This window comes from Anolis sagrei, chromosome 13, assembly GCF_037176765.1.
Source record: "Anolis sagrei isolate rAnoSag1 chromosome 13, rAnoSag1.mat, whole genome shotgun sequence".
NCBI lineage: Eukaryota > Metazoa > Chordata > Lepidosauria > Squamata > Dactyloidae > Anolis > Anolis sagrei.
The window spans coordinates 13148145-13171649 of NC_090033.1; the positions used below are offsets into that span (position 1 = coordinate 13148145).

Below are 23505 nucleotides of genomic sequence, written 5' to 3' on the forward strand. Positions count from 1 at the left end.
GACGTCCCAGTCCTCAAACGCTCTGCTTCATTCAGAAGTCCAGCACAGAAATTGTCCAGCCAGTTCTCCCCTTTGCAGATTCAACCGTTCATTGCGTAAGTTTCAATTCTTACGTTTAGCACATGATGGATATCGTCTCATAAGTATGTATTTGATTCATTTGATACGACTAATAAAAAAATTCACACCTCTTGTGTGTATCCTTTCCAGTGTTGAAACACGGCTCTCATTGTTTTAATTTGTTTAAATTACCTTGAGAGTGAGAAGGGCGGGATATAATTATAGGAAATAAATAAATTGAGGCTGGTGTGATATTAAATATCGGAAACCAACTGAGACAAACAGGAGTCCTTTCGTTCGTCGTGAGCATGGCATTTCTTGCAACTCTCGGGATGCTTGTGCTATATGCCAGCCTTTTCATTCTAGCCTTCGGGGTCTCATGGGCGATTTATTACGACCAGACCAGGATACACATCCCACCGGGAATCAAACATCCTTATAATTTACGGCTTTACCATTCATTTCTCCAGTTTTTAGGGCTTGGGGTAAGTTCTGATCTTAACACGAATTTCTGTATCTTTGTGTATGTTTATATGACATCATCATATGGAAGCTCTCTTTCTCTGGATGTCGAACAAGGAAAGGGATGTGATTTTTGCAGTCAATTGTAGGGATTAGGGCTGGGCGGTTTCGTTTCGTTAATTCATAATTCGTTAAAAATTCGTTATTTTTTTTGTTAACGAAGCGATAACGAACCATTCTGGAGCAACTTAAAAACAAAATAAATTTTTCAATTCGTTTCGTAAATGCTTCGTATTTCGTTATGTATTCGTTTCGTTATTGGTTTGAGGTCGTTTTGTTATTATTTCCGCATGTCTGGGGCAAGTTTTATAGTTGTTTTTTGTTTAATTAGTGAAAAAAAATTATAATATCACACCAACAGTCAACAACAGAGGGAGAAGGAAGCTTCAGAAGTTTTTTTAGTGTATTGCGCGATCGCGGCCGCCATTAACGAATCGATTCGTTATTGTTTCGTTATTGTTTTGTAATTTTTTTACCATTTACGAAATTTCGTAAATATCGAACTTTTTTAAAGGAAAATTTCAGAATTCTTTTAAATACCGAAACGCAAAAAACCCCAAAAAACGAATTGATTTTAGAAACATTTTTTTCCGTTGTTACCCAGGCCTAGTAGGGATAGTTTGATAGTTTGGTTTTCCAGTTTGTAAACGGGATTCTAGTTCTTACTTTCAGAAGCGTCCAAGTATTTCACCCGAAATTTGGATCCGTTTAATCCCACAGCTTAGTGGACATCCAAAAAAGAGGCACAATAGGTTCCAGAAAATCGAATGCAAATTTGTCAAAAGAGCACTGTGTCACACAGTTTTTGTTCCTAGGTTGTAATTACCTAATTGATTCTGTCATAAAAACATGGGGAAAGTGTATTAAACTACAAACTCTTGGAACATCCTACTATAGAACATCTTGCAATAGATTTTCAATGAATACGTCATAGAACAGTTCCTCATATTGGTGTGACCCCCACCATCAAATTATTTTCATTGTTACTTTTAAACTGCAATTCTGCTACTATTATGAATCGTAATGTAAATATCTGATATGTAGGATGTATTTTCATGGTTACAAATTCAACATAATTAAAGCAGAGTGGCAAAAAATTTTTTTGCAGGAGTATAGATAATGGATGATGGGATTTGCAGTACCAGTGTCTGCCATTAACGAAGCGAATCGGAAATTTCGGAAAGTTCTAAAAGTTCCGATTTTTTTTCCGAAAATTCAGAATTCAATTCCAAATCGAACCAAAGTTTTGAACCATTTTTCTTTTGATCAACCAAGCCTAATGCACACATGGCCAAGATTTCTAGCAATCTGAAATATGAAAGTCATGAAGTCTTTGAAAGAAATGGGAAGCTGGCCTTAGCATACCTGACGGGAGAATTTAAGAAATAAAAACAAGAGGAATTTATTGATCTAGAAGAACAGAGGGTCAAATAAAAGTAAGCATAGATCATAGGCTTGGCGATCAAGAAAAAATTGGTTCTAAACCCGTTTTGTTTCTAGGGTGCGCTAGCGTTTCTAAATTCTGAGGACTTCCGAAATTTAAGATTTCAAAATTTTGAAACTTCTGAAATTTCGTAAATTACGAATCGATTCGTTAATGGTGGATGCGATTGCGCAATATGCTAAAAAAACCTCCAAACGGGACAGGGGGAACTTCTGAAGCTTCCCTCTCCCTCTGTTGTTGACTGTTGGTGTGATAAAACAAACAATTATATTATATTATATTATATTATATTATATTATATTATATTATATTATATTCATTTAAATATTTTTTAAATTTAATTATTTATTTAGTAGAATAGGGATTAATTATTATTAATTATTATTAAGGAGGGAAGGCAGGCACTCACTCTGGCGGGCCCTCTCGCTCGCCGCTCGCTCGCCCCTCTCGCTCGCCGCTCGCTCGCCCCTCTCCCTTCCAAGGAAAAGTAAAAGCTCGCCCTCTCAGCAAGCATCGGCAGGTGGCCATCTTACGTATTTCCGAAATGGACGGAAATACAAATTTTTTTGGCGCCTGCCGTTTCGATATTTAAAAACACTTCCAGGTTAAAAAAAAAGTTTTGTAATCGTTTCGTAATTCAAAAATTAACGAATTTTTTAACGAATTACGAATTAACGAAACGAATTGACCAGCCCTAGTATTTGGCAATCAAATGATTCAGGATAAAACAGTTATCAATGGTAGATCTGTTTTGTCTAAACCCTGCTTATTCTTCCGCAAGGATACCTTTTTCGTTTACCCAGCTTTCAGTTCTGCTCAGTAGGAACCTAGCATAAATTTTGGCAACAATATCTATTAAACTAATGGGCCTGTAATTACTAGGATCCTTTTTATTCCCTTTTTTATATATGGGAACTACTATTGCCAGCTTCCATCCAACTGGTATCTGGCAAGTATTGTTTATATGTGTAAACAGTAGGCCTGGGCGGTTTCATTTCGTTAATTCGTAATTCGTTAATAATTTGTTAATTTTTCCATTTACAAAACGATAACAAACCATTCTGGAGCAATTATTTAAAAAAACGAATTTTTAAATACGTTTTGTAAATGCTTCGTATTTCGTTATTGTATTCATTTCGTTATTGTTCCGAGATCGTTTCGTTATTATTTCTGCATGTCTGGGCCAGTTTTATGGTTTAATTAGTGAAAAAAAATTATAATATCACACCAACAGTCAACAACAGAGGGAGAGGGAAGCTTCAGAAGGTTTTGGAGGTTTTTTAGCGTATTTCGCGGTCGCGTCCGCCATTAACGAATCGATTCGTTATTGTTTCGGAAATCGATTCGTTAATTTTTTACCATTTACGAAATTTCGTAAATATCGAACTTTTTAAAAGGAAAATTTTGTAATTATTTTAAATATCGAAATAAAAAAAAACCCCAATTACAAATCGATTTTAGAAACAAATTTTTGCGTTGTTACCCAGGCCTAGTAAACAGGCCTGCCAAAAGAGGAGCCCACCAATCAGGATCTTTTTTAAATAACTCGGCTGGTAAGAAATCTTCCCCAGGTGCTTTGTCACTCTTTAATCCTTGAATTATACACTTTATCTCCTTTTCTGAAACTGGTGGCCAAGGGGGTGGTGCTTCCATGCCTAATGAATCTCTGGATAAGTGTTGTTTCTCTACTGGTTCTGTTAAAGCAAACAAACCTTGATAGTAATCCTCCCAATCCCTGGCTGCAATTGGGATGTCATGAGAAAATCTCCGTTCTTTTAATATTCCTGTTACAGAATGCCAAAATATAGCCGAACTATGGCTCTTCGCTGCTAATTCAAGTCCAGACCAAGTAGCAGTGGCGTAATTGTTTTTCTTTAATTTTATAAGTTTTTTATATTTCTGTCTAAGGGTCAACATCTTGGTTTGTATCAGGGCTGTGGGGCACTTCTGGGCAAGTCTCATGGCTGATTTCAGTTTCTTTCTTAACTGCCAGCATTCAGTGTCAAACCATGGTGATCTACTTGTCTGATGATTTTTTATGGAAGGTTTAGTTGTTAAATGTTTCTTTTTTATTATTATTATTATTATTTTAAATATTTTATTAAATTTCTAACAAATACATCGAAAGAGTGAGAACAATATTTTAGAAAAAGTTCAGAAAGGAAAAAAAGGAAGAAAGAGAGAGAGAGAGAAAAAAAAGAGAAATTACAAAACACACACACAAAAATAGACATACCCTACTAAATAAAACTTGACTTCCATTTCACACTTCGGTTTTTTGGTCCATTAGTTCCCTGTTGTTATCTCCAGTTCCTCTTGTTCTCTTCTTCTTTTATCATACTCGTAAAAGGGGGCCCAATCGGTCCTCTTTATCAACTTGCCCGTATTCTTTTTCAAATAAAAAGTCAAAATATCCATGTCTCTTATTTCTCTTACCTTCTCCAGCCATGAATCAGTCTCTGGGATTTTTTCCTGCTTCCAAACACTAGCAAAAGTTACTCTTGCTGCAGTTGTTATATATGTAAATAGCCTATCTTCATTCTCATTAAATTGTAACTCTTGGTCCGTAAAACCTAGTAAATAATATTCGGGTTTCTTTTTAAAGGATTTCTTCAGTATTTTTTGAAGTTCCGCATGAATTTGAGACCAATATTTCGTAGATTCCTTACAAGTCCACCACATGTGGTAAAAGGAGCCTATTTGTTGACATCCCTTCCAACACCTATTTGACATATTACCATACATATGGGCCAATTTTTCAGGTGTAGTATACCATCTGTGGAACATCTTTATCCAGTTCTCTTTCAAGTCCATTGCATATGTATATTTTAATTTCCTGTTCCACATTTGTTCCCACTCTCTAAGGTGGATAGGTCTCCTTAAATTTTCGGCCCACCTGATCATACAATTCTTAACTTGCTCCGTTTCTGTTGCCCAGGATAGTAATTTTCTATACAGAGCTGTTATTATTTTCTTTTTCATATTTAATATTTTATCCCAAAAAGTTTCCTCTAATTCAAAATCTATTTTTTTATCTTGTTTATAATAGTCTTTCAGTTGAAGGTAATGTAGCCAAGTGAGGCTTTTATACTTTTGTTTTATTTGTTCAAATGATTTCAGCGGTGACCAGGGGAGCATTTGCACAGCTCAGGCTCGTGCGCCAGCTGCGCCTGTATCTCGGGAAGTCTGACTTGACCACGGTGGTACACGCTCTGGTCACATCCCGCCTTGACTACTGCAACGCTCTCTACGTGGGGCTGCCCTTGAAGATGGCCCGGAAGCTTCAGCTGGTTCAGCGCGCGGCAGCCATGTTACTAACTGGAGCGGGATGCAGGGAGCACACAACGCCCTTGTTGTCCCAGCTCCACTGGCTGCCGATTTGCTACCGGACCCAATTTAAGGTGCTGGTCTTGGCCTACAAAGCCCTAAACGGCTCCGGCCCAAAATACCTTTCGGACCGCATCTTGGCCTACGAGCCCACGAGGACCTTGAGATCGTCTGGGGAGGCCCTTCTCTCGATCCCGCCTGCCTCACAGGCACGTCTGGCGGGGACGAGAGAGAGGGCCTTCTCGGTGGTGGCCCCCCGGCTGTGGAACACTCTCTCTGCAGACATCAGACAGGCGCCCTCCCTTATGTCCTTCCGAAAAAGCCTTAAGACATGGCTGTTCGAGAAGGCATTTAATTAAGTGCTATAACAATGTGGTAAAGACGACTGGAATGGAACAAGGAATATGAGATTGGTTATGATTCTACTATGAGACGAAGCGGATTATTTAGTGTAATTTTGTAATTGTTGTATTGTTAATATGTTGTTGTAATTGCCTTTTTGTAAATTGCCTTTTATATGTGTTGTACACCGCCATGAGTCGCCCTAAAGGGCTGAGAATGGCGGTTAACAAATGCATCAAATAAATAAATAAATAAATAATCTCCTGTGTCCCCTTGATCAATATATCTCTATAAGTGGGCCATTCTCTCCATCCTAGAAGTCTTCTTTGATGAGCTTCCATTGGGGATACCCATAGAGGTGTTTTTTTTATAAAAGTAATCTTTATATTTTTGCCATACACGCAATAAAGATGATCTTACAAAGTGATTGCCAAAATTCTTTTCTTTAGATAGTTGTTAAATGTTTCTTCAACATGTGGCACAGGTTTGTAAATGCATTGGAAACTAGTGTCCAGTCAGCTGTAGGTGACTGGATAGTGGCAGCCCAATTTTTTGCATTCTCTGTTTTAAGGCTATCTGTTATTGCTGTAGTATCAACCTTAGCCCACATTAATCTTTTGTTTTGGGACACCTCATAATTGTTTGTGAACCATTTATCATCCCTGTTACTTGGTCTTAAGTCTGAGCTGCCCAATTTAAATACGAATTAATAACGAATTACGAAATTAACGAACTGGATCGCCCAAGCCTAATAGATCAGTGTCGGGAGCCAAGGTGGTGGGTTGCACAGGGGGTGGGCTGAGGGGTAATTGTATGTGGGTGGCGGGTTGTCTATATATATGTGTATTAGGGCTGGGCAACCACAGAAAAATTTGTTTCTAAACTCGATTCGTTTTTTGGGGTTTTTTGCGTTTCGATATTTAAAAGAATTCCGAAATTTTTCTTTAAAAAAGTTCGATATCTACGAAATTTCATAAAATTACGAAACAATATGAAAAGAATACGAAACGAATACGAATCGATTCGTTAATGGCGGATGCGACTGCGCAATACGCTAAAAAACCTCCATATGGGACAGGGGGAACTTCTGAAGCTTCCCTCTCCCTCTGTTGTTGACTGTTGGTGTGATATTTATAATTTTTTTCACTGATTAAACAAACAACAGCTATAAAACTTTCCCCAGACATGCGGAAATAATAACGAAACAATTTCGAAACGAATACAAAACGAATACGAAACACTACGAAGCAATTACGAAACGAATTGAAAAATTCGTTTCATTTTTTGGATGCTCCTGAATGGTTCGTTATCGCTTCGTAACCAAAAAAATTAACGAATTTTTAACGAATTACGAAATTACGAAACGAAACCGCCCAGCCCTAATGTGTATATGTTTGTAATATGTTTTGTTTGTGCATTATAATTTTAAAATAAAAATTAATTTAAAAGTATAGTGTTACTTAATTTTTATTTGGCCATGTAAGAGACAATCGAGTGTAGGCTCACCCTATGGCTGTCATTCCTTGTGTCTACGTCCTGCATGCATGCTACATTCAATTCTTCCTTGTCCTTGTTTTGCTCCAAATAGGCAGTCGCCTGTGAGAAGCTTGGCATTTGCCACAGGTATAAAGCCTTTGCCACTTTCTATAAAGCAATCCCATTGAAGAAGAGCCCAGCGTTGATTATCAAGAGCTTGCTTTTTGAAGACATCCCGGTGAGAGTGTATTGGCCCAAAGCGATTTCTGGAAACAGAAAAGGAGTGGTTCTCATTGCTGAAGGCGCCGGTCTTTTCGGAAACATTAGTAAGTTCTCCGAATGAAGCCCATGAGATTCCATTTGATAGAATTGTAAGGATTTGGCATCGGACTTTAACATAAGGTTTTCCTATCATGCCTGTATGTGAGCCAGCAAAACAAAACAAAAATGGTTGTGATTCCTGATTTCTGTCGGTCCTGCTTTCACACTTTAGCTTGAAGAGCTGTGCAAAGCTTTGGAGGGTCTATGTATTGTCGAAGGCTTTTCACAACCTCACAACCTCTGAGAATGCTTGCCACAGATGCAGGCGAAATGTCAGAAGATAATTTATTTATTTATTTATTTACTTTGCTTATATACCGCTGTATCTCAAGCCCGAAGGCGACTCACGGCGGTTCACAAACAGTAAAAACAGTAGAAACAGCAGTGGTTCCATACAACATATAACAATTGACTTAACACATTATCCATAAATTACCAATAAGCAATTACAATGCACAATTATTACAAAAAACAACCGTACCCAATCTTCTCATCATTCAAGCGTAGTCCAGGTTCGTCGTCCATTGTTCCATTCCTATGTTCCATTACCAGATTGCACTAAATTACTCAAACGCCTGCACAAACATCCAGGTCTTCACCTTTTTGCGGAATACCATTAGAGATGGTGCTAGTCTAATGTCCGTAGGAAGGGCGTTCCACAGCCGAGGAGCCACCACCGAGAAGGCCCTATCTCTCGTCCCCGCCAGCCGAGCTTGAGAAGCAGGCGGGATCGAGAGCAGGGTCTCCCCGGAAGATCTCAAACTCCTGGTGGGTTCATAGGCAGAGATGCAGTCAGATAATGCTTCTAGAATAGGCTTGGGCAATCCAGTTTGTTAATTTCGTAATTCGTTATTAATTCGTATTTAAATTAGCTTACGATCCAATATCAAGCCATGCAGGAATAGTGTGAGAAGTAATTAAGAATCAAAACAATTTTCCCAATTTTCGTAATTATTTTCGTAATTTCATAATTGTATTTTATAACATACAATTATAATATAATATATAATATAATAATATAATATTACAATATTATAATAATATAAAATACATTATATATTATATTATTATAATACTATTATATTATAGTATTGTATATTATATTATTATATTACTGTATTATATTACTATTAGGGCTGGGCGGTTTCGTTTCGTTAATTCGTAATTCGTTAATAATTCGTTAATTTTTTCAATTACAAAACGATAACGAACCATTCTGGAGCAATTATTTAAAAAAACGAATTTTCAAAAACGTTTTGTAAATGCTTCGTATTTTGATATTGTATTCGTTTCGTTATTGTTTTGAGGTCGTTTCCTTATTATTTCCGCATGTCTGGGCCAGTTTTATGGTTTAATTAGTGAAAAAAATTATAATATCACACCAACAGTCAACAACAGAGGGAGAGGGAAGCTTCAGAAGGTTTTGGAGGTTTTTTAGCGTATTTCGCGGTCGCGTTCGCCATTAACGAATCGATTCGTTATTGTTTCGGAAATCGATTTGTTAATTTTTTACCATTTACGAAATTTCGTAGATATCGAACTTTTTAAACGGAAAATTTTGTAATTATTTTAAATATCGAAACAAAAAACCCCCCCAAATACAAATCGATTTTAGAAACAAATGTTTCCGTTGTTACCCAGGCCTAATTACTATATTATTATTATATTATATTATAATTGTATATTATAATATAATATATGTAATATATTATAATATAATGTAATATATAAAATATAATATATTATAATATAATGTAATATAATATAATATACAATATTATAATATAATATTATAATATAATATAATATACAACAATATAATATAATCATATTATAATAATATAATATAATATAATATAATTAATATAATATAATATAATATAGTTGTTGTTTGTTTTATCACACCAACAGTCAACAACAGAGGGAGAGGGAAGCTTCAGAAATTCCCCCTGTCCCATTTGGAGGGTTTTTTTAGCATATTGCGCAATCGCGTCCGCCATTAACGAATCGATTCGTAATTTTACGAAATTTCATATATTTTGAATTTTTTTAAAGTAAAATTTCGGAATTCTTTAAAAAAACGAAACGCAAGGGCCCCCTAAAAACGAAACGAGTTTAGAACCAAATTTTTCCATGTTTACCTTCTGGAGATTTGTATGCTTCATTAATACAAATATCCACGTTACTAATTAGAACAGGACTCCTCTCAGAAGCATTACAAAACAAAAGGGAAGCCACCAAAATATTTTGGAGAGATTAGTAAAGATTTTTTTGGGGTTTTTTTGTTGGAGCATTTCAAGATTTAATGTAACATGCCCCATAATTACCTGGGGTAGGAGGGGGAAAGGGGGGGTGATGTGATTGACAATGGTACCTGCGTGCGTTTTTTTCCTTGTCAGCCAATCACATGACTTTCTGCAATGTTGGTCTCCTCCCCGCAGTGTCTTGTAGTTTTTTAATTCCTAAATATCAGTGTGTGACCGAAAGTTGGCAGACTTAAAATTGTAAATGTTGCCTCCAAGTGTGCCAAGTTTCATTGTGATAACTGTAAAAATGATGGACAAACTAGACTCAACATTTTCCCCCAAGTTTCGGAGATTCAGGTTACAAAATGAAAGGGGACCCCCTCTGAAGCTTTACAAAATGAAGCTAGGGTCATCCAAATCTCCAAAATGAATTACTAATCGGATTCCAGACGCTTTGCACGTCTCTGGTAAACCGGGATCTCTTTGTCAGCATGGGCACATGATTATACTATCAAATAAGACTCTAATATGCTTCCTGAAATAGTTGAGCATCCTTGGAAATGAATCATTTAATGTAGACATATACCCAGGTCCACACTTTTAACCCGCCAATGGATCCATTTTAGTAAACTAAAAGAATTACTGTGAATATAGTTATGTCAGCCTTGAAGCAGTAGCTTCCTGATTTTTTCCAAGAAACAAAATTCCGGGAGAGTATAGAATTTTTCTAAACAGTCCTGAAACCTGTCAGTAATCTCTTTTCAAACTTTATGTGTTTATTAGATATGTGCGACACTCGCTGCTGCTGCATTGCTGAGGCAACCAATTCTGTAGTTGTGTGCATTGGGTAAGTGACTTCACACTCATCCTGGTTATATTGGTTAGTAGGCTTGCTTGATAAAAAAAATAGTTCAAAACATGTTTCGGATGTAGGGGGTTCTGGTGGTTCAATTCGAAAGTCAATTCCAATTTTCACAGAAAAAAATAATCAAAACTTTTAGAAACCCCCGAAATTTCAAAATCCTTTCCTTAATAGTTTGAAAGTGTTATTTCATGTTTCATTGAAAGTATTGTTTTACTCCAGAAGGGGGGAGGGGAGAGGGGGGATTCATCCAGTCTCTTTTATAATGCTTCCCAGGATGCAGAAAGAAGTGAGGGGAAAGGAGGGGGGGGGAGGAGGACATGAATCCAGTTTGCTTTAAAATGCTCCCCAGGAACCAGACAAAAGCGAGGGGAAAGGAAAGGGGAAGTCATCCAGTTTGCTTTAAAACGCTTCCCAGGATCCAGACAAAAGCAAAGGGAAAGGAGGGAGGAATTCATCCAGTTTGCTTTAAAACGCTTCCCAGCATCCAGACTAAGCGAGGGGAAAGGAGGGAGGAATTCATCCAGTCTACTTTAAAATGCTTCCCAGGATCCAGACAAAAGCGAGGGGAAAGGAAGGGGGAATTCATCCAGTTTGCTTTAAAACGCTTCCCAGCATCCAGACTAAGCGAGGGGAAAGGAGGGAGGAATTCATCCAGTCTACTTTAAAATGCTTCCCAGGATCCAGACAAAAGCGAGGGGAAAGGAAGGGGGAATTCATCCAGTTTGCTTTAAAACGCTTCCCAGCATCCAGACTAAGCGAGGGGAAAGGAGGGAGGAATTCATCCAGTCTACTTTAAAATGCTTCCCAGGATCCAGACAAAAGCGAGGGGAAAGGAAGGGGGAATTCATCCAGTTTGCTTTAAAATGCTTCCCAGCATCCAGACTAAGCGAGGGGAAAGGAGGGAGGAATTCATCCAGTCTACTTTAAAATGCTTCCCAGGATCCAGACAAAAGCGAGGGGAAAGGAAGGGGGAATTCATCCAGTTTGCTTTAAAATGCTTCCCAGCATCCAGACTAAGCGAGGGGAAAGGAGGGAGGAATTCATCCAGTCTACTTTAAAATGCTTCCCAGGATCCAGACAAAAGCGAGGGGAAAGGAAGGGGGAATTCATCCAGTTTGCTTTAAAACGCTTCCCAGGATCCAGACAAAAGCGAGGGGAAAGGGAGGAGGAATTCATCCAGTCTGCTTTAAAATGCTTCCCAGGATCCAGACAAAAGCGAGGGGAAAGGAAGGGGGAATTCATCCAGTTTGCTTTAAAACGCTTCCCAGCATCCAGACTAAGCGAGGGGAAAGGAGGGAGGAATTCATCCAGTCTACTTTAAAATGCTTCCCAGGATCCAGACAAAAGCGAGGGGAAAGGAAGGGGGAATTCATCCAGTTTGCTTTAAAATGCTTCCCAGCATCCAGACTAAGCGAGGGGAAAGGAGGGAGGAATTCATCCAGTCTACTTTAAAATGCTTCCCAGGATCCAGACAAAAGCGAGGGGAAAGGAAGGGGGAATTCATCCAGTTTGCTTTAAAACGCTTCCCAGCATCCAGACTAAGCGAGGGGAAAGGAGGGAGGAATTCATCCAGTCTACTTTAAAATGCTTCCCAGGATCCAGACAAAAGCGAGGGGAAAGGAAGGGGGAATTCATCCAGTTTGCTTTAAAACGCTTCCCAGCATCCAGACTAAGCGAGGGGAAAGGAGGGAGGAATTCATCCAGTCTACTTTAAAATGCTTTCCAGGATCCAGACAAAAGCGAGGGGAAAGGAAGGGGGAATTCATCCAGTTTGCTTTAAAATGCTTCCCAGCATCCAGACTAAGCGAGGGGAAAGGAGGGAGGAATTCATCCAGTCTACTTTAAAATGCTTCCCAGGATCCAGACAAAAGCGAGGGGAAAGGAAGGGGGAATTCATCCAGTTTGCTTTAAAATGCTTCCCAGCATCCAGACTAAGCGAGGGGAAAGGAGGGAGGAATTCATCCAGTCTACTTTAAAATGCTTCCCAGGATCCAGACAAAAGCGAGGGGAAAGGAAGGGGGAATTCATCCAGTTTGCTTTAAAATGCTTCCCAGCATCCAGACTAAGCGAGGGGAAAGGAGGGAGGAATTCATCCAGTCTACTTTAAAATGCTTCCCAGGATCCAGACAAAAGCGAGGGGAAAGGAAGGGGGAATTCATCCAGTTTGCTTTAAAACGCTTCCCAGCATCCAGACTAAGCGAGGGGAAAGGAGGGAGGAATTCATCCAGTCTACTTTAAAATGCTTCCCAGGATCCAGACAAAAGCGAGGGGAAAGGAAGGGGGAATTCATCCAGTTTGCTTTAAAACGCTTCCCAGCATCCAGACTAAGCGAGGGGAAAGGAGGGAGGAATTCATCCAGTCTACTTTAAAATGCTTCCCAGGATCCAGACAAAAGCGAGGGGAAAGGAAGGGGGAATTCATCCAGTTTGCTTTAAAACGCTTCCCAGGATCCAGACAAAAGCGAGGGGAAAGGGAGGAGGAATTCATCCAGTCTGCTTTAAAACGCTTCCCAGGATCCAGACAAAAGCGAGGGGAAAGGAAGGGGGAATTCATCCAGTCTGCTTTAAAACACTTCCCAGGATCCAGACAGAAGCGAGGGGGAAAGGAGGGCGGGAATTCATCCAGTTTGCTTTAAAACACTTCCTAGAATGCATCACCTAGATGTACGGATTCAAACCATTTCTCATTTCTGCTTCAGGTTTCGCCTGGCTCCGGATCATCCATTCCCAATCCCAGTGATGGATTGCTGCACGGCTACCATACACTTTTTGAAAAATGCAGAGGAATACGGAGTGGACCCGAATCGCATCGTTGTCTTCGGAGAATCTAGCGGAGGGACATTTGCTGCAGCTGTTTGTCAACATCTGGCAACAAAGAAGGATCTCCCAAAGCTCCGAGGTCAGGTTCTTATATATCCATTCCTCCAAGCAATCGATTTCAATTTGCCTTCTTATCAGCAAAACCATTCAGTTCCTATTTTGTTCAAGAAACGAACCTTGATATTTGGCATGACGTATCTGACTGGGAAGAGGACCAACGTGGAGGGCTTAATGAAGAACGCTCATGTTCCCAAGCATTTGTGGGCGAAATACAGAAAATGGATCAATCCTGACTACATTCCAGAAGAATTTAAGGCCAGGGGCTACGTGCCCATGGAGCCGGCTCCGTTTTCCCAAGAACTTTACGAAATCTGCAAGGAATGCATTAACCCAATGTTTTCCCCGCTTTTAGCAGAAGATGACATCATCCGCCAGCTCCCCAAGACTTTCCTATTAACCTGCGAATACGATGTAGTTCGGGACGATGGGCTCTTGTACAAGAAACGGCTAGAGGACAATGGTGTCCCAGTGACGTGGTATCACATCAAGGAGGGCTTCCACGGAATACTAGCTGACTATGGCAAATGGATACTGGAATACCCAACTGTGAGAAGCCATTACCAACATGTGATTCATTTCCTTAACAATTTATAAAACACTTCATCAATTTCCTTCAACGCTTATCAGTTCTTCCAATAATTCGGTTGATGTGAACATTGGGCTGACCGTTGAGAAACACGTTCTTTGTTTTTTCCCAAGATACACTTATGTAGAGATAGCGTTACATGGAGAAACTGGGGTCATAATGTTGGAAGAGACCACAAAGAAGTTCAACGCTATTCTAACAAAACAGAAAGACATGATCCCAGCCGTCCTGACAGATGGCCATCCAAACCTCCAGAGAAGAAACCACCACACTCCCAAGCTCCATATCCAACAGCTTTTACCATCAGAACATCTATTTCCTAATGTTCAGGTGAAATTTCCTCCGATACGAATGAGTTGCCCTTGTTCTGGACTCCACAGAAGAAGAGAATAAGCTAACCCACTCCTCAATATGATACCCTTCAAATATGTAGTCATTATGCCCTTCTTTTCTTTCTTTCTTTCTTTCTTTCATTCTCTCTTCCTTTCTTGCTTGAATAAATCCTACCTTGCAAAAACTGATAGTCTGGCAGATCTTTATTGCAGTGGTTGTTTAATTTAACTCCTTTCCACAAATCTTCTTGAGGTAGAGATTGAAGTAGATGGCCACCTGGCCTTTGTGATTATTTACCACGTTTCCCCAAAAATAAGACACTGTCTTATTTTTTTTCTTCAAGAAGACACACTATGGCTTATTTCCAAGGGATGTCTTATTTTTATTAAGTATAGTACAAAATAGGGCTGGGCGGTTTCGTTTCGTTAATTCGTAATTCGTTAATAATTCGTTAATTTTTCCAATTACAAAACGATAACGAAGCATTCTGGAGCAATTTTTTAAAAAAACGAATTTTTAAATAGTTTTGTAAATGCTTCGTATTTCGTTATTGTATTCGTTTCGTTGTTTTGAGGTCGTTTCGTTATTATTTCCGCATGTCTGGGGCAAGTTTTATGGTTGTTCTTTGTTTAATTAGTGAAAAAAATTTATAATATCACACCAACAGTCAACAACAGAGGGAGAGGGAAGCTTCAGAAGTTTTTGGAGGTTTTTTAGCGTATTTCGCGGTCGCGTCCGCCGTTAACGAATCGATTCGTTATTGTTTCGGAAATCGATTCGTTAATGTTTTGTAATTTTTTCGCATTTACGAAATTTCGTAAATATCGAACTTTTTTAAAGGAAAATTTTGTAATTATTTTAAATAACGAAACGCAAAAAAACCCAAAAAACGAATCGATTTTAGAAACAATTTTTTTCCGTTGTTACCCAGGCCTAGTACAAAAATCTGCTTTTATGGGATGATTTCTCTGGGCTCAGTAGCAGCTTTCCCCCTATCTATCTCCTGGAGTTTGTATGAGGTTAGACAGACCCACAGACTGTTGTAAGACCCACAGTGCTGAGTAAAATGGTAGCCACAATTTTTCTTCTTCCCCCTGAGGACACACAATATCTAAAGCAGAGCATCCCCTGGTGTTTGTGTGGGGTGAGAGAGACCCACAGACTGTTGCTGCTGGGTACTGGGGGAGAGAGAACCACAGTGCTGAGTAAGATGACAGCCACAGTTTTACTTCTTTCCTTTGAGGAAACACAATCCCCTGGTGTTTGTGTGGGGTTATAGGGACCCACAGACTGTTGCTGGTCAGTACTGGGGAGCAGCAGCTTTACTGGTGTTTCTGGGGGTGAGAGAGACCCACAGACTGTTTCTGGTTGGTACTGGGGGAGAGAGACCCACAGTGCTGAGTAAGATGGCAGTCACAGCTTTCCTTCTTCCCCCCGAGGACACCTGGAGAAGAACCACAGACTATTGCTGGTCAGTAGGGCTGGGCGGTTTCGTTCGTTAATTTCGTAATTCGTTATTAATTCGTTATTTTTTGATAACGAAGCGATATTGAACCATTCAGGAGCAACTAAAAAACAAAACGAATTTTTCCAATTCGTTTCGTAATTGTTTCGAAATTGTTTCGTAATTGTTTCGAAATTGTTTCGTTATTATTTCATTATTATTTCCGTATGTCTGGTGCAAGTTTTATAGTCGTTGTTTGTTTTATCAGTGATAAAAAAATATAATTATCACACCAACAGTCAACAACAGAGGGAGAGGGAAGCTTCAGAAGTTCCCCCTGTCCCATTTGGAGGGTTTTTTAGCGTATTGCGCAATCGCGTCCGCCATTAACGAATCGATTCGTTATTGCTTCAAAATTGTTTCATAATTTCCGAAATTTTGTAAATATCGAACTTTTTTAAAGAAAAATTTCGGAATTCTTTTAAAAAACGAAACGCAAAAACCGCCTAAAAACGAATCGAGTTTAGAAACAAATTTTTCCGTGGTTGCCCAGCCCTAGTGTTTAGGAGTGGAGTGCTGTTAAGGTTAGAAGAAAAGGCCTAAGTCTGCCAGGAGTTTGCTAGGAAGGTAGCTAAAGCAAACTTGCAGCTAATAAGAGATTCTGGGCTACTGAAGAATCTCTGGCAGAGACACAGTCCTGTTGGGATTCTTGTTTTGTTTTGGAGGAAGAGAAGAAACTCTTTAGTAACAAAGATAGAACCATTCTTGTAACCATCACGCTTTTAAGACACAACTTTCTGTAACAGCCAAGATATTGACTGCATTTCTACCCGTTCTAAATAATAAACTTTATTGATTATTGTTCATCAAAACCTGACTCAAGTGTGCCTCAAAGTTTGAAGATTACAAAAGCAACTTTTGAAGAAACTAATGGTGGCAGCATACTTTCAAAGTAAATAAGCCTTTTAAAATTTGGTTAACCCTTAACCAATGGTGGCCGCTCTACATATTGGTGTCAGCGGATTGATTGGATCAATTATATTGTTTTACAGCATACATAACTGGTCTGTGAAGCTTTATTATTTAATTTGGCAGCTAGTGGGATCCATTAGTGATCCGGTATATATAATTGGTGGCAGCGAGTGAGATTTATTTATTTATTTATTTATTACTGGTGCTTTTACCCCGCCCTTCTCAACCCCTGGAGGGGGACTCAGGGCGGCTTACAAAAAAGGCAGAATTCGATGCCTATACATAATAATACAGAGTATACAAAAATATAAAAGAACGATATACAAAATGCAATTAAAACGATTATCATAATAAAACATCCGCACTGGTACCTAAGACATTGTATAAACATCATATAAACATCATATAAAAGTCATTCTTATAATCAGCGTTTCAATTCCAGAGTTCCACATAACCAATCCGTTAGTCATTTCCTAGCCATCAGTGGAGTTCTTCTTTATTTACCCGCTTGTCCAAATGCCTGGTCCCAGATCCATGTTTTTAGTTTTTTCCTGAAAGAAAGGAGCGTAGTTGCAGATCTGATTTCCCCGGGGAGAGAATTCCATAGGCGGGGGGCCACCACTGAGAAGGCCCTGCTCCTCGTCCCCGCCAATCTCACCTGTGATAGAGGCGGGGTCGAGAGCAGGGCCTCCCCAGAAGATCTTAGGCTCCGGGGTGGGACGTAGAGGGAAATCCGTTCGGACAGATACACTGGGCCGGAACCGTATAGGGTTTTATAGGTCAAAACCAGCACCTTGAATTGTGCTCGGAACTGGATTGGCAGCCAGTGGAGTTGACACAACAGGGGGGTGGTATGCTCCCTGTATGACGCCCCGGTGAGCAATCTGGCTGCCTCTCGCTGGACTAGTTGGAGTTTCCGAGCAGTCTTCAAAGGCAACCCCACATAGAGTGTGTTGCAGTAATCTAATCGGGATGTGACAAGAGCGTGGACCACCGTGGCCAAGTCCGACTTCCCAAGGTACGGGCGCAGCTGGCGCACAAGTTTTAATTGTGCAAAAGCTCTCCCGGCCACCGCTGAGACCTGGGCTTCCAGGCTCAGCGATGAGTCCAGGATCACTCCCAAGCTGCGAACCTGCGTCTTCAGGGGGAGTGTAACCCCGTCTAACACATTCAATTTCAATTTGTTAGCTCTCATCCAGTCCAATACAGCGGCTAAACACCGGTTCAAGGTCTGGACAGCCTCCTTGGTGACATGTGAGAAGGAGTGACAGATTTGGACGTCATCTGCATAGAGATAGCATCTTAGTCCGAAATTCCGAATGATCTCTCCCAGCGGCTTCATGTAGATGTTAAATAACATCGGGGACAAGATAGAACCCTGTGGGACTCCACACAACAACGGTTGTGGGGCCAAACAGGTGTCACCCAATAACACCTTCTGGGTCCGTCCCTCAAGGAAGGATCGGAGCCACTGCAGAGCAGTGCCTCCGAGCCCCATATCCATGAGGCGGCCCAGAAGGATACCGTGATCGACGGTGTCGAAGGCCGCTGAGAGGTCCAGCAGAACTAACAGGGACACACTCCCCCTGTCAAGTTCCCTGCGCAGATCATCTAAGGATTAAAAGATCTGATTTATCCGCTCTTTATAGCGCCCAGCCTTGCGAGGGAGGAATGCGGAGTAGCGGAGGGGGAAGCTGCCGCCGCCGAGGCCCTCTTTGTGCCTTGGCTTGGGCAAGTTCGTTCGGAAGTGTCTAAAATCATAATTAATTCGGATTAAATTCACTTTTGAATCAATTTCGAGCCATGCAGGAATAGTGGAAGGAGGAATTTTGAATTGAAACCACTTACCCATTGTTCGGAATTCTTTTCGGATGTCTCCCACAGTTATTTTGATTTTTAGACCATTAAGCAATTTTGGCAAAGCCTAACAAACGGTTTCAAAATCTCATGGTTTCCCTTCCTTCCCTGGCGGCGAGCTGTGATGCAGAGGGACGAGGTGGGTGTGGCTAAGCACAGCTCTTCTTGAAGGCCATGCTCCCAGTGGCCATCAGGAAGAGCTGTGCTTAGCCATGCCCATCTCTGTTGTGGTTCAGTGTCCTGAGCAGCATGATGGGATTCAGATCCCTGGCTCTCCTGGCCAGTTTCCTGTGCCTCAGCCTCCAGTTGCGGCCTCTAGGAAGCGTTTCTCACAGGAAAGGAATGCAGCTGAAGAAGAGGCCAGCCAGGTGCCTTCTCACACTGATAACGAAACCGTTAGAAGGAGTTCACAGATCGCTGCCAGGAGAAGCTAGGTCAGCAAAGTGTCATGGGACCAGTGTGAGACTAGACTGTTTGATGTTTTGATGTTTAGAAAGCCTATTTAGGGGTTTCACAGATGCTGTAAACCTGTCAGTTCAACGCAGCTTGTTAGCCAACAGCTTCATGGGTTTTGTTCCTGCATCGGGATTCTAGGGGCTTGAAGCCAGAGTTTCTCAGTGGGGTTTTTGACTGTCTTTTGACTTTTGCTTGAAGGCTTGTGTTCCCTGTTTCATGACTTTTGCTTAAAGGACTGTGCTTTGTTTTTACCTGAAGATTTCTTGGAACTGTATTTTGCATTCAACCTGACGTTTGGGACTTTGCATCTACTTAATCACTTCCATTCTTTGGATCTTTTACTCAATAAATAAATTCTATACATTCTACAGATTTGGTCTGGTGGTGCTTGGGAGCAAGGTGAATCATATTCTGAGTTGCAACAACCTTGTCCCAAAAAGGTTCCTGTTCTTTGTGCAGAGTGTTCAAGGAATAGTAAGGTAATTTAGATCAACGAGACACTTTAGAGATCAAACTTGGTTTTGACACTATTCATGTAACATTTATTGAAATACAATCATCACAGAATCATATCAAAATCACATGATGGAGAACTCTCATGCACACACACATTCACGCATACTCACGCACACACAGGCCTCCTCCGGCGAAGATGATCAGTCTTTTCCGAGGAGGTGTGGATGCTCCGTTGCCATGGATCAGGAAGCGTGCATGCTCTTGGGGTCCCCTGCATTTATAGACCAAAATCCATTTTTCTTCTTTTTAATAATCAGGTTGTTCTGTTCCTTTCAAGTCCGTTCCAGTCCAGGACATTCTCAATCCAGGCCTCATGATTTATGGGGTACCTCCTGCACACTCCTTACTTGCTTGACCGCACACCTTATTGTTCATTGTCATTCAGTTATGCCTTGCTGCCTCCTTGCTTCGACTGCCAAGTTCATCCCATATCATGCCTTGCGAGAACTCCATGTTGGTTTTCTTTTTAGGCCTGTTTTTTTCTTCTACATGCATTCAGACATTCATTCCTTACAAAACAAAAGGAGAAAATGGAACTAGAACAAGAAAAATTATTACAAATGCAAATGGATTACCAATTAAGATTCAGGAATATACAAGAGGAAACAAAAGAAAGACATAAAACAAATTATAACTAAATTGCTTGCTGTGTGTTTGGAATCTGAAAAAGATGAATTGGAACAAGAAATTGACCAAATTTACAGGATCTCATCATTCTATGCTAGGAAAAATAGGGCGCCAAGGGATGTAATTGTACAATTTTCTAAGAAAAGAATAAGGGATGAAGTGTTACGAAAGAATGATAAAAATCCCATCTACTACAAAGGCAATAAGATCCCCATCCTTAAAGAATTCCCACAAATGACTTTAAATAGAAGACAGAAGTACTACTTTCTTACTGAATAACTAAAAAAAGAGAAATCAGGTACAGATGTGAGAGACGTGAAGGAATAATGGTAACATATAATGAGGAAAAGTATTGGCTAACGAGTGAAGAAAAGTCTAGAGTCTTTTATGAAAAATTAATGCAAGGATCAGAATGAGGAGACAAACCAGAATCTACCCCTAGAAAAGGAAATAAAAATAAAAAGCAAGATATGACTCCCCTGAAGAATATAGTACACTAACGATGTGTTTAATGAGGGAAAGTGGTATAAGCCAGCAAGAATAACAATGATACTTTGGAATAGTGAAACAACATTAGTTGGTTGGTCCTGGTGGAGGGGGCACAATCTAAGGGTAAGGGGAAGAGGGGGAAAATTGTATAATAATAATAATAACTGGATAAAAGGTGTGTGATAGAGTTATTTGTAGCACAAATTGTAATGGAAATTTAAAAATAATGATAAGAAATATGATCAAAGACGTTTTTGATGTTTATTTACTGTTAGATTGTATATAATATGACATACTCTTTTGTTTAAGATACTGTAAAAAGAAAGAAGAACGTATGTTTATACATTTTGTTGGATAAATTTATAAATAAAATTTTAAAAATCTTTTAAAAAATGATATTGGTAATGTCGGATTGGTCTTAGAAGAAAATGAATAAAATGGCAGAGAGACAAATAAAGTGCTTTTCAAATAATATCAATGGTCTTAATTCACCCCAGAAATGCAAAAATGTATTTAATAAATTGAAACGAAATAATTTTGACGTAATAATTCTCCAGAAAATGCATATTTGTCATAAACATGCAGAACACCTTTCAAATATAAAATTGGGAAAGATGTATTACTCCTCTTTTGAGAAAAAGGAAAGAGGAGTAATTACTTATGTAAAGGAGAACATTCTATCAGAGTTAGCTTTCAAGGTCCAAGAGGGAAGGTGTGTAGCAGTAAAAATAACAATTGGAGATGCTAAAATTGTAATATGTAACATTTATGCACCTAATGGACCAAAAACAAATTTTATTCAATACTTGAGAACCAATTTGAAGAAAATTGATTAAATGACGAACTTCTCCTGATTGGTGACTTCAATGGGGTAATGAATAATCATTGGGATAAAAGCAAAAATAAAAGGAAGGGTGATTTTGGAAACAGTATCCTCCCCCAGAAATTTCACGAATTGCAAGAGGAGTTTGATTTAAATGATACATGGAGAGTAAGAAATGAGCAAAAGAAAGATTATACTTTTTCTCATAGACCTCAATCATGGTCAAGGATTGATATGGCATGGATATCTAAAAACATTAGCTACAAATGTTCAGGACTTTAATATACTTCAGAGACTTATCTGACCATTGTCCCTTGGAAATAATAATTTACCAAAAAAATCAGTATAGGAAACGGAGGTTAAATGAGAATCTAATTAAATTGGAGGAATATAAAGAAAAATACAAGAAGATAATTCAAGACTACTTAGCAATAAATGATACTATTGAGACAAAACCACAAGTGACCTGGGATGCGTTACAAGCGGTTTTAAGAGGCCATCTGATACAACATAATGCCAGGAAAAATAAGGAAAGAAATAATGATAATAAAACTATAATGACTAAAATAGCAATAAAGGAGACTGAACTTAAGAAGAATCCAAAGAATAAACAATTGAACAGAGATCTGAAGATTTGTATTACTCATGTTTGCCAATTTTTGCTCCTTTAATAGTTTGGTCTTCTCTTATATCTTTCATTAATGGTTCTAATGCCATTATGAATATTAATGGGGATAGGGGACATCCCTGTCATGTTCCTTTGGTTATATTAAATTATTCTGTCGTTTGACCATTTATCATCAGTTTGGCTTTTTGTGAGTTGTATATCGTGTTTATTGCATTATTAAATTTAGTGCCCATATCTAATTCTTGTATCAAGAATTTTAATATGTCCCAATTTAAATTATCAAATGCTTTTTCTGCGTCTAATGCTAGGACAGCCAATGCCTTCTGATGATTTAACTCATAGTATTCTATTAAGTCCAGAACTATCCGAATATTGTCCTTCATATATCTATTTGGGAGAAAGCCTGTTTGTTCTTCTTCTATCCATTCTCTTAAGAACTCCTTTAACCTCGCAGCAAGAATGTTTGCAAAGATTTTATAGTCCATATTAAGGAGAGAGATCGGCCGGTAATTTTTAATATCTGTCTCTATTGTGCCCTCTTTATGTAACATAATTATTTCTGCGTCCCTCCATGTATCAGGGATCCTTTGGAATGTCATTGCCTCATTCAATCCTTTTTAAAATAAGGATTGCCTCGTAATAATACCTGCACCTTGAATTTGGTCCCTGATGAGGGACCCTTTGAGGCACGGAGCACAGAGGGGGTCAGGAGGAGGCCAGTGCCGAAGAGAGCCTCGGCAGGATCAATTTCCCCCTCGCCCCTCGGTGCTCCTCTGTGCTCCTTCCCCCCCAGACTGGGCGTCAGGCTTGGGTGCCCAGTCTGGCAAGGAAGGAACCCTCTGAAGAACAGAGCAACAGAGGGACAAGGAGGAGGACGCTGCCAAAGAGGGCCTCGGCGGCTTCCTTCTCGCCCCTTCATTGCTCTTGTCTCCTTCCTCGCCAGGCTGGGCACCAAGCTTGGGAGCCCAGCCTGGCGAGGAAGGGATACTTTGAGGCACAGAGCAGCAAAGGGGGTGAGGAGGAGGCCGCTGCCGAAGAGGGCCTCAGTGGCGGCAGCTTCCCCCTCACCCCTCCGCTACTCCGTGCTCCTTCCTCACCAGGTTGGGTACCAGGCTTGGCAGCCCAGTCTGGCAAGGAAGGGACCCTTTCAGGCATGGAGCAGCAGAGGGGGCAAGGAGGAGGCCATTGTCGAAGAGGGCCTCAGCGGTGGCAGCTTCCCCCTCGCCCCTCCGCTGCTCTGTGCTCCTTATCGCCAGGCTGGGTGCCAGGCTTGGGAGCCCAACCTCGCAGGG

The 23505-nt window shown here is 39.9% G+C and overlaps 1 protein-coding gene across 1 annotated transcript; it reads left to right on the top strand.

Moving 5' to 3' along the window:
• The first annotated feature begins 368 nt into the window (after window positions 1-368).
• LOC132764923 (arylacetamide deacetylase-like 4) lies at window positions 369-14110 on the top strand. Its single transcript, XM_067472794.1, has 4 exons — window positions 369-545; window positions 7284-7497; window positions 10522-10585; window positions 13302-14110. Exons 1-4 carry the CDS (start codon window positions 369-371, stop codon window positions 14074-14076), a joined length of 1230 nt encoding a protein of 409 aa, XP_067328895.1. The 3' UTR covers window positions 14077-14110.
• The last annotated feature ends 9395 nt before the right edge of the window (window positions 14111-23505 follow it).

What these genes read in the sequence shown, in the direction of transcription:
- LOC132764923 (XM_067472794.1), top strand. Translation starts at nt 369, where the DNA reads ATGGCATTTCTTGCAACTCTCGGGATGCTTGTGCTATATGCCAGCCTT. An exon ending in TCCAGTTTTTAGGGCTTGGG is followed by an intron (nt 546 to 7,283) that starts GTAAGTTCTGAT and finishes TGCTCCAAATAG; the next exon opens with GCAGTCGCCTGTGAGAAGCT. An exon ending in CGGTCTTTTCGGAAACATTA is followed by an intron (nt 7,498 to 10,521) that starts GTAAGTTCTCCG and finishes TGTGTTTATTAG; the next exon opens with ATATGTGCGACACTCGCTGC.